The sequence below is a fragment of the Aphelocoma coerulescens genome, chromosome 4 (assembly GCF_041296385.1).
Source record: "Aphelocoma coerulescens isolate FSJ_1873_10779 chromosome 4, UR_Acoe_1.0, whole genome shotgun sequence".
In the NCBI taxonomy this organism is placed as follows: domain Eukaryota; kingdom Metazoa; phylum Chordata; class Aves; order Passeriformes; family Corvidae; genus Aphelocoma; species Aphelocoma coerulescens.
Window position 1 is genome coordinate 32,489,035 of NC_091017.1, and position 10,323 is coordinate 32,499,357.

General features: G+C 50.9%; 1 protein-coding gene across 3 annotated transcripts; it reads right to left on the minus strand.

Moving 5' to 3' along the window:
- Positions 1–59: 59 nt before the first annotated feature.
- HOPX (HOP homeobox) lies at positions 60–7,490 on the minus strand. 3 transcript variants are annotated; one of them, XM_069013447.1, is made up of 3 exons: positions 7,407–7,490; positions 2,804–2,979; positions 60–487 (listed from the first exon to the last, which is right to left on the minus strand). In XM_069013447.1, exons 2-3 carry the CDS (start codon positions 2,945–2,947, stop codon positions 410–412), a joined length of 222 nt encoding a protein of 73 aa, XP_068869548.1. In that variant the 5' UTR covers positions 2,948–2,979; positions 7,407–7,490; the 3' UTR covers positions 60–409. The 3 variants fall into 3 exon arrangements, with proteins under 3 accessions (XP_068869548.1, XP_068869549.1, XP_068869550.1); XM_069013448.1 differs by lacking the exon at positions 7,407–7,490 and adding an exon at positions 3,243–3,314; XM_069013449.1 differs by lacking the exon at positions 7,407–7,490 and adding an exon at positions 3,142–3,227.
- Positions 7,491–10,323: the final 2,833 nt, after the last annotated feature.

Below are 10,323 nucleotides of genomic sequence, written 5' to 3' on the forward strand. Positions count from 1 at the left end.
GTCCTACTCTCTGGATGATCTGTACCGTAAAGCTAGCACACATACTTTGCCTCTGAGGATTGTAAGGAAAAGGAATCTTTATTTCTTCCTTCTATATTTGAACATATATCATGGCAAATTTCCTGCAAGCCTAGGACAATGGCATGAAATTGCGTTTTCCTGTGCAGCTGCTGTTAATGGGTTGGAATCACTAGACAGATTATCAGCCATCAAAAGTTGTATACACACATGTATATACATATATATAAAATGGGATTTTTTCTGGTTATGTACATGTTAAATAAAACTTATGTTAAATAGCAGAGTATTCGTATCGCAAAACCTATTGCAACAGAAGAACCCCAAGGAAACCCAGTCTGAAGAGCTTCACCATCATTTATAAGAGGCAAGGGGATTGGAGCAGCATCCTCTAGTCCCTGACAGACCCGCTTTCTGAGGGCAGCCCTTCAGACTTCCTCCACTCTGCCAGGCGCTGCTTGAACCATTTCTGGAGAGAAAGAACAAAACAGAGGTTGAGTGCACTGGGCGGAGCAAAGCCTCTGAATAACTTTGCTCTGCAGATGGGGTCAGCACGTGGGACCAGGTGAGGGGAACTCCTGGTGCTGCTGCCTTGTAGCAAGGTACTGTTCCCAGGCAGTACAGGCAGCAGGACAGTTGCTCCTGACCGAATGGTCTTTTAACCTACGTCTGCACCTCTTTCCAATTCATTTCTCTTGCTCACTTCAGACCTTGACAAGCATGGGTAAGTCCTTTTCTTATTGCTGTGAGTCCAGGTTTGTCTTGCAAACAGAGTAACAGACTGGCTAAGAAGCTGGATGGTGTCTGTTTAAATGACTGGAGCAGTGAAACAATCGCAGGTCCAAAACTGACAGGAATCAAAAGCTCACCTGTTTCAGAAAGCATGAGAGGTACAGCACAGTGGCTCTCAACAAATTTAAAAACAAATATATCTTAAAAATTGTTTAAAAATTGTCTTGGTCTTCAGGCAATATGCATGTCTATGTTAGGAGTAACTTAGCACTATGTCTGTAGTAACTTAGCATCTGCAAGCCCATTTCCAAGAGCTGCTGATGCCACTTTAACGCAGACAAAATTAAAAATATTAGATAAAATGTATCTGGTTAAAGCTACACTACCTAAGAAGAAAAGTAAGAAAAGAGATATAAGTCATGTGCCGGAAGCACAGCTCAGCCTTTTGTTTGGCAATGTGCCTGTGATTCCTTTTGTTGCAGCTCATTTTGTTGCTATATTTGTTCATGGCTATTTTTGAAGCTATTATGGTCCGTAATGATACAACCTCGGTGCTCTCTACAAGTGTCTCTCGCACTCACACTGCCTTCAACCACATCCAGTCAGATGACTGACAGCCTAGCCTCCTCCCAAAAATTTCACTTTCTGTCCTAAACCACCATCTCCTCTTTGCATCTCATTCTTACTTAATTTTTTATTAAAATAGCTACTATTTCTAGACGATAAAGCTCTCCAGATGTCAGGAGCGATGACTCCCTGTGTTCTATGCAATGCAGGCACTTTGCAGCTCACCACCCCAGTCTTGATCCTGTCCCTAACATGACCTTCATCTCCAGATCTCTCGGAGCACTCTAGACTAGTGGAAAAAGATGGCTATCAGGGAATATTTTAAGACATCTAAAGAGGTGCCTTGGGTGTATATGGCCTGTGTTTACAACTTGCTGTAGGAAAAAAAAAGGAACAGTGCCATTTCTATGGAGAAGATGGTATTTTAGGGGTACTGCCTCCTTGCTGCCTCAAACAAGCAGTGATTGATACCTGCCTGTCACTAAAGCACAATCCACACCAGCCGAGGACTGTCAGTGCAATGGATGCTGTCCCAGCATCTTTCCCTGGGACAGGCTAAATGCTGACATTGCCTGCTCGGCTTTTATATCCCTTTTGGCTTTGCTGAGGGAGAGCCAGGCTTGGCAGCTCTCTGCAAACTGCTGTTAACTTTTCCAGTGGGTTGGATTTCTTTTCTATACCCATAAATGCTATGGGTCTAGTAAACACCTGCGTCACAGTGAGCTGCACTGCCACCTGAAGGAACTGGGAAGAAGCCGTTTGCTTCTGAAGCCCATGGTAGCCTGCAGGTAGCCAGGTGGAGCAGAGGGCTTGGTGGAATTCCCAGACAGGGGCAGCCTATCCCTGTGGAGGGGTATTTGGAGGCTTCTATGTCTCCTGGAGAGGCTGACAGACTTGCCTGACATCTGGGCTCAGGGACACTGAGGCGGAGGGTGCAGAGCCTGAGCATGTCCCACATCACATCCTGCAGGAGTTGCATCTATCCTCTTTCTGTTTTAAAATGGCAGTAGTTTCTTCAGACCTTAAAGCCAGCAGTAGTTTGTGCATCCAGGACTATCAGAAATGGTTTGGAAGAGCAGCATGCACGGGTTGTACATTCAGGAGCAGAAACACGTGGGATGCAGGAAGGACGTGGGGTACAGGGAGGTGTTGTGTTGCATTAGAGCTCTATGGGTGCAGTGTGGAGTTAGGGGTGTGCTGGGGTTTGCAGAGGTGCAGAAGAGACTTGTGGGGGCAGTGAGGAGTGTGCAGGGTGCACAGTGATCCAGGGAGTGCAGGCAGGGAGCACATGGGGTACAGAGGAGTGCAGGTGGTGTGGGGGCATCATGAGAGGGGCAGGGACTGCTGTAGGAAGCCTGTGCGGGGGACAGACAGTTGCAGGTGTATGATAGAGAGACCAGGAGAGGAGAGGCAGGAGATGTGGGGCACAGAGGCATGCAGGGGGAGTGGGGCTGGTGCCAGGGGAGGGATGGGGACATACACTCACCAGAGTCTGCTCCTCAGAGAGCCCGGTCTCTGCCGCGATGAGGCACAGCGTGGTGGAGTCAGGATGCTTGTTCACCTTGCAGAACTGGTACTCCAGGATCTCCAGCTGCTCTTCAGTGGGAATCACTGGCTTTTCCATGGCCATCTCCTCCTGGGGCAGGGCTATGGGGCCAGGCACTGTGGAGAGGGGCCGGTGTTATTGCTCAAGCTGGGAGTGGCCACCAGTGGGGCCACACTTGCTGAGCCCCAGATTTGCAATCCGTGTCCCCACCAGCCTCCCTCCCCCCCTGCCGTGGCCTCTGGCTGCAGCAGGGCTCAACTCCCTTCCCAAAGACATGCCAGGGAACTCAGCTGGGAGTGCCAGCCCCCCAGCAACTCCGTCTCAGTTTCCTCAGTGCAGAGACTGCACGCCAGCAGTGCCCAGCGCTGAGCTGCCTCACCATCCTCAGCTGGCAGGAAGCTGCAGGCTGCTCAGCGCTCCCCTGTTGCTGTATTTATAGCCAGTGTGACTCCCATGGGAACGATTCCTGTTTACAGCCGTATTTAGGCCTGGGCGTCACTTAGGAGTGATGTCACAGAAATGGGCATGTTCAGGGGGTTAATTTAAAGAAATTCATTTAAAAAATTATTTGTCCTCTTGGTGAAGGGACAATATCTGGCATCTAGCCTAGTGGGTTGTTGTTTTTTTTGTCCCTACTTCCCAGTGATCAGGCAAGTTTGTGCAAAAGAATCACAAAACAGAGGATACAAGATCTTCTGGGAGCATGGTCTTTGACCCAGCAACCACCCTATTTCCCCTCCTGGTCAGTGCCCTGGTCCTTCTCTTAGCAGTGTGGCTGGACATCACACAATGCTGGCCATGAGAAGGTAAGCTGCATTGTTTTAAGTAATATTTAATGTTACCACACGTGGGCATAAACAGTTAGTCCTGTTGTTCCTGAGCATCACTGGTTGGTTGGGTTTTGGTGTATAAGTGAGGGGTCAGTCCTTGACTGTACCCAGTGTATGTTTGTTGCTCAGGCACTTGCTGCCTCTGCCTGTGGTCAGTGCTAGGTGCTCCCAGCAACAGCAGCAGCAAGAAGCCCATGTTTTGCTCCAGAGTAACATTTGTCCCACTTGTGCTTTGCACAATCTCTGGAAGACTTGGCCCAAAAGCACAAGCAAAACAGGTGCATCTTGGGTATGTCCCACACCTCTCCTCTGCTGGGCTCCAGGTTTGTTTCCACGTGGCAGAGGGTCGAGCTTGCCAATTCAGTAAACTAAAACACGAGGCACTGTCCCCACACAGCATGCATAAGTCCCTTGATGCTGAATCACTGTGGTGTTTCCGAAACCAGGCTGTGGGGTATTGGCAGGGGAGGAGCTGGTTGCAAAAATGTGGCCTTTCTTGATCTGCTCTCCTGCTGTCCCAGTTGCCTGGCCCGTCTCTGTCAGCTTGGCTGGTTGGTGTTGCTGGCTCCCCAGTGCTGCCAGGAGCCCTTTGCCCACCTTGGGACTCCTGTGGGCCATCTGCTGCAGTCCTGGCCTGCCTCCACATTGCAGTCCAGCTTCTCCTTCCCTTTGGCTCTGGGATATAACCCCAGAACATCCATCATGCTGCACTCCTACTGCATAGGTTTAAACCCAACTGCTTTCTTGGTTGACTGATAACCCACCTTAAGGTACCCTGGGGTACTGAATGCCCCAGGGCTTTCACTTGCTGACAGAATTGCTAGGATGGAGGTAAGCTTCAAAACTGTCTCACAGCTTGCGAAGAGCCAGGCTCAATGAGAGGCTGGAGAGATCCTCCTCTTTGAACTTTACCTCATAAAGCAAAGATCCCCCTGAGTCTCCTGTGCAGAAAGTGCTTTGACTAATAAGAGTCCTCTGGCATTTGAGTAGGGGCTTATAAATAGACCAGGGCTGGTTGTGAAACAGCCCACTCTGCTTGAGTCACTTGGTAAATACTCATTGTAACTCAGTGGTTGTGTAACTCTGGAGCACCTCTGAGCTCGATGAAGTGCTGGTAGACACTATCACCCACCAACCTGGGATGGATTGGGGAAAGACCATCTTTAACCCCAGGTACTGCAAGCCAAGCTGGCCTTGTCTGCAGAGCGTTGCAGCTGGCTGGTTTTCCTGGGGTCAGCTCAGTTCAGAAGCATCCATATAGGAACGGGGCAGACATAATTCAGTTCCTCGTGCATGTAAGGTAGTAGAAGTCTGCTGAATGCTGCTCACCTACCTTAGGTGTTTGGAGACCTCTGAAAAAGATGCAGGGGTACAGGGAGGACCCCTGGAATTGAGGTGCTGCTCTCCAGCACTGTGGCTGCCAGGCTCTCCACGAGGTCACAATGCAAATGAGGCTAAGCTCAGGCCACAAGTCATGCCTCTTCTCTATCAGCACACCACTGAGCCACCTGCCCTTCTCATAGAAAGCCCAGGCAAAAAAGGGCTCCTCATCACCTCCAGATCATGCATCTAGCCCAGGCCACCAGCAGGAACATGACTTGGCAGTTCATCAATCATTGTTTGCAGCCTGCCGCATTAATGTACCTTGATGTGTGTGCATGGATTTGCATAGGGAACACAGGCTTCAGCTTTCATGTTTCACCTGCACAGCTATTTCTGCTTCTGATTATCTCTAGGTTCCTGAGGCGTTTCCCCGCAGGACACAGTATCTTCTACCTGCTGGCAGCTCAGGGTGCCCCAGCATGTGGGATGTGATGCTCAATGGCTTTTCTTTGTGTCCCCTCTACCCCTGCTCTGGAAGGAGAACAGTTTTTACCTCTCAAGGTTGTGAGATGGGTTTCAGGAAAAGGCAAAAATCCTGGGGTGCCTGGAGGGCTTTGCAGGTCTCCCCACATCACTCCACTAGGTCCTAGAGGCTTTCAGGAGCCATGTGGCCCCTGTGCAGCATATGACCTCTAGCACTTGGCACATCCTAGGTGCTGAAAATTGGGGGAATATGACATGACTTGAGGGCACCAGGAGTGCCTAAATGCCCTGACTGGCCCTACGGAGACCACTAGTCACCTGCCCACTACTTAAATGGAGCCTCATTTAAGCCCAGGCCTGCAGCCTGGCCTTCAGACTGTCCAGGATCTCTCCCCTGTACAGGAAAGGTGACTGTCTCACATTTCTTTAAGCCTGGTAGAAATATGGAGACTCACAGCTATTTGGCTTAGCTGCTGAAAAGCACCACTTCTCACTGCTTTTTTCCTCTTAAATTTTTGACAGCATTGAAAAAAAATTGCTTTTGCCGTGCAAGGAATGCTAGCCATTCAGAAAGGCTGTGGGGCTGCAGTTGTCATTCAGCTGGGGTTTACTTACCCAGGCAGAAATGACAATGCCAGATGCACTGTCACAGTGAAACCACCACACCTGCTCTGTCCTATGTGTCAAGCTCAAGACCCCTGGGGAACTCATGCTTGGCTCTGACTATCTTGGTTTTAGGTGGAGCAATGTGAGAGCAAAAGCTTGCAAGTGGTTCAGCGGTTGCCTGGGCTGTGGGCAGCTCCAGCCAGCATTGCTGTGTACATGACAGCACCTGGTGCTCTTAGTATGCCTGATAGGGCATTAAAATGCACTTCAGGGCCATTTTGGAGTGAGCAGACAAAAGGTAATGCCTGATGGACACAAGTTGCAGCAAGAGAAAGTCTTATTATAAATATATAGTACTCTGCCTGTGTCCTGTGGTTGCACTCAGCTCCCCAGAGACACCCTGGGGGTTACTAGCAGGACACCTAGCTCTGGCCTGAAATGGGAGAGGACATCTCTCTGTCTCCTAGCATGCTTGCCCAGCACTGCTAGTGCGACAGTCAGCATTTACTATCCTGGCAGAAGTCTGCCACTTTTCCAGAAAAGACATGATCTCTGTTTGCTCAGCTCTGCTTTTCTGAACAGTAGTCACAATAGCTGGCTGGCTGCGCAGCTTTCTAACGATTTACTGCACCCGAAGCCCCTAGAAATCTCTCTGAGCGGTAGCTCCTGCCAAGCTGATGGGGCCCCATAGCTTCTGCTGGGCTTCTTGACCCCTTTCCCAGTGCTCCCACTGTCAGAGCTGGGATGTGACTGGAGGCATCTGCATCTGGTTTTAGCTTGCAGCTATTTCCTGCCACTGCAGGGATCAAAATAGCAGTTCTCAATGCAAACGAACCCTCTTACCCTCCCTTGCTCTGCTGCAGAACCATGTCCTGTCCTGAGCTTTGCTCGGCCGCCTGCTGTGCGGTGGCTGTGGATAACATCAGCCAGCATGGTGCACAGGATAAGGTGGGACAGAGGCTTTAAAAATAAACCGGGCCCTGCCATAAATAAGGAAAAAACACCTGTCACACATCCTGTAAACTACCCGTCCAGTCTTTTAGAAGATAGTATCGGATGGGAACAAAGCAAACAGGAGCGCAGCAGCTGCTGCAGCAGAGGCAGGACCCCGTGGTGGCCCCTGCCTGGGGTCTCTCCTGCCTGCGTGCCCTTCTGCCTGCCCCGGGCATGAGCTTTCCTGCCCTGCTGGGTGCAGCTCCGACCTCCTCAGCATCAGCACTCACAGGGCAGCTCCTCCCTCCATCCCCTCATGCCCAACTGCAAACCCACCCCAGCACCCCCAGCTCAAAGCCTGTCCTTACCTGGAGCTGGCAGGGCCCAGAAGTGTGTAAAACAAGAACCCCGCAGGTCCTTGGGTGACTGCTTAAGTATCTGCGTGTGTGTGTGACAGGCGGGGACCTGAAAAACCTGCCGCAAATCACAGGAGCTGCCGGGATCCACAGCCACTCTCGGGGCTGGTAATTCAGGTTTGGCACCCGCTCCCCTTGGCAGGGCTCCGCGCGTGGCTGTGCGCGGCGGGCTCCCGGTGGCCCGGCAGCCGTCGGGGCGCGCCCCGCCGCGCTCGGGGCCCGGGGCCGCTTCCTGCGGGGCTACGGAAGGGTGCAGCGGGCTGCGGCGGAAAGCGCGCTTCTGTCAGCGGAGCTCCAGCCGAGCCCGCCTGTCCCTCCCGGCCGCGCTGCATCCCGCGCCCCCGCCGTAAGGAGCCCCGCTCCCGCCTTTGCTGATGGAGCCCGGCAGCGCTCGCTGCTGCGCACGGCTGGCGTCTCATCGCGCTTTGGTATCCTGCAAATGATGTGTCCAGGTTTAACATTCCTGAGTCTGCTGTCACTTTAGTCAGCCATGTGATCCCGCCAGGCCGGGTGTAAGGGCAGGACTAGGTCCTGGATCTGTCCCGCTGCTGCAGTCCAAGTGCCCTCAGAGGCACCGCCTGGCTGGGGATGGGGAGGCAGGAAGGTCATCCTCTCTGCCAAAGACCTCTCCTCGATTAAAGTGCCCAGGAGCCTGCAGTTCCCAGTGGGGTGCTCTGGAAGCATTAGGTAGCAGCTTAAAAAGAGGCATCTTGTGAGGTGGGGTGCAGTGGGAGGGGCTGATTTTCTCAGTTCATAGACAGCTGGAAGGGGATGCTGGAAAATCAGAGAGGCTGAAGAAAGGGCTCATGAAAAATTGACTACGGCTTGCAGTGGCTGAGATTATCTGCCAGAGCAAAACTCAAATTGGCACAGAATGCAAAAAGCTGTGGAGCTGACTGGTGCCAGAGGCAGGGAGCCCTGACCCTGGAGAGAAGTGGCTGCACAAACCCAGGTAGGGAACCTGCCATATGTTTAGCAGTGAGCCAAAACTGCCCTGAAGAGGTTTTGTAATGTTGAGGGAAACATGGGCCAAGGCAACGGGATTGCAAAGAGATCTGTGCCAAAGGACAGGCAGACCTGTGTCAATCTTCCTGGCAGGATGACATTGATTAAGCAAGATCAGGGGATGGCTTTACTGCCGATAAACCAAATGGTGCTGTTCAGTGGCTGCCAGAGGAGGTTTTTTGGGGGAAGACTTGATCCTGCATGCTTTGGGCAGGCACCTGGCCAAAGGAATATGCCGTTTATCACTGGTGCTAAGCAACAGGAGCATGGGTGGCAATGGGTGCAGACCAGCAGATTGGACAATGTGTCCAGTGGGATGGCTCCAGTAGCTGTGGATTGGGGCATCAGGGTGCATTCAAGGAGGCTGGAGCAGACCCCTACAGCAGGACTCAGCCGTGGATTTCAACCCCATTGTGGGAAAGTCCAGGCAGAGGTCCTGAACTGCATACTGACATTTTCTTAGGGGAGCTCTCAGGGGTATTGCTGCTTATCTGCCGCATGCTCTATGCTCTGCTCTGGCATCTGCTCTTGGCCAGCCTTGGTGACAGGACAGATGGGAAAATATTCTGGCCCAGAAAGATCTTCCTATGTTTGTATGCTGGTTTTTTTTTTTTTTTTCTTCCATGCATGTGCCCCAAGCATTGCAAAATGTGAGTAACCTGGCCCTCAGGAACAGGATGGGCTCCTCTCTTCCCTTGTTTGTTACCGTCAACAGAGAGAAAGCCTTTAATGTGGAAAAACCTTTTTCTCTTAGCCTGTGAACCCAGCCCAGACTTGCACTGGGAGCACTGGCAGTGACGTGTTTCAGGCTGAGACACCCCACTGAAATGGTTTCAGAGGTGCTAGGAGTCCTGCAGTGACAGTGTGAAAGTCATGTCACAAATCTGTTCACATCTGGCTGGCATGTGTTAATGCTTTTCTGACCTTTTAAAAAATCTTTTAGGCCCCATTTCTCCTCCTGGGAGAGGGTCGAAATACTGCTGGAATTTATGCCTCACCTGATATGACGAGATCCTGTCCCCAGAGGATGTCTTTTGTCAGCAGAATTAAATAGAAACAAAATGCAGGGTGCATCCAGGCCCATCACAGAGACTTTTTTCCTGTTGAGAAGAAGTACAGATGTTGTGATGTGCATTTGACAATTTTGCATAATACTGTGGCATTGCAGGGAGGAGTTGGCAGCTGCAGCCTGCATTCAGCACCCCATTCCTCTGGACCCCTCCTGCAGAGGCTTGAATATCATCCATATCGCTCCATGGCAAGATATTGGCTGAAGTCACTCTTGGGGGGAGGTGGGGTGGGCATTGGACACACAGCTCATGCTCATCCTGGCCCAAATGTTGTCCCTTTAACACTGCATGGAGACAGAATGGAAGAAAAACATGGAAAGGAGAGGGGGGAAGCAACTTGTCAAGCCATCAGGATAGAATGGGATATAGTTCAATTTTTCTGACTTGTTCATATTTCCTCCTTCCTATGCGTCTCTCTTGAATTTTGCCATGTTTTCTTTCCTGAAAATGAGGCTTAGCACCAGCACCCCTTGTCCAGGGATTAAGCAGAGTTTTTGGTTTTTTTTCCTGAGTATGTGAATTAAAAAATATGTGCTTTCCAGACTCCACCCCAACCCAAGAGTCAGAGAGAGAGCAAAAGCTTCCTTTCTCTCTCTGAACACCCCAATGCAAAGGAAAACCTCAAAAGCCATCTTCTGTTTAGTTTTCCAGTTTGTTGTATTTTTTTTTTCCCTGATGTGCTGGGGTTTTCTGGCTGCTAATGCAAAAAAACACATGTGGCTGGAAAGAAGGCTTTACAGAATATTTTGGTTCCCATTCAGTTAGAGAAGAGTTTTCTAACCAGCCAGTACTGA

Bases quoted from the DNA above. Each gene is read 5' to 3' on its own strand.
- HOPX (XM_069013447.1), bottom strand. From the start codon at position 2,947: ATGGCCATGGAAAAGCCAGTGATTCCCACTGAAGAGCAGCTGGAGATC. The intron at 488-2,803 runs GTGAGTGTATGT...CTTTCTCTCCAG, and splicing joins TCTCTGAGGAGCAGACTCTG to AAATGGTTCAAGCAGCGCCT.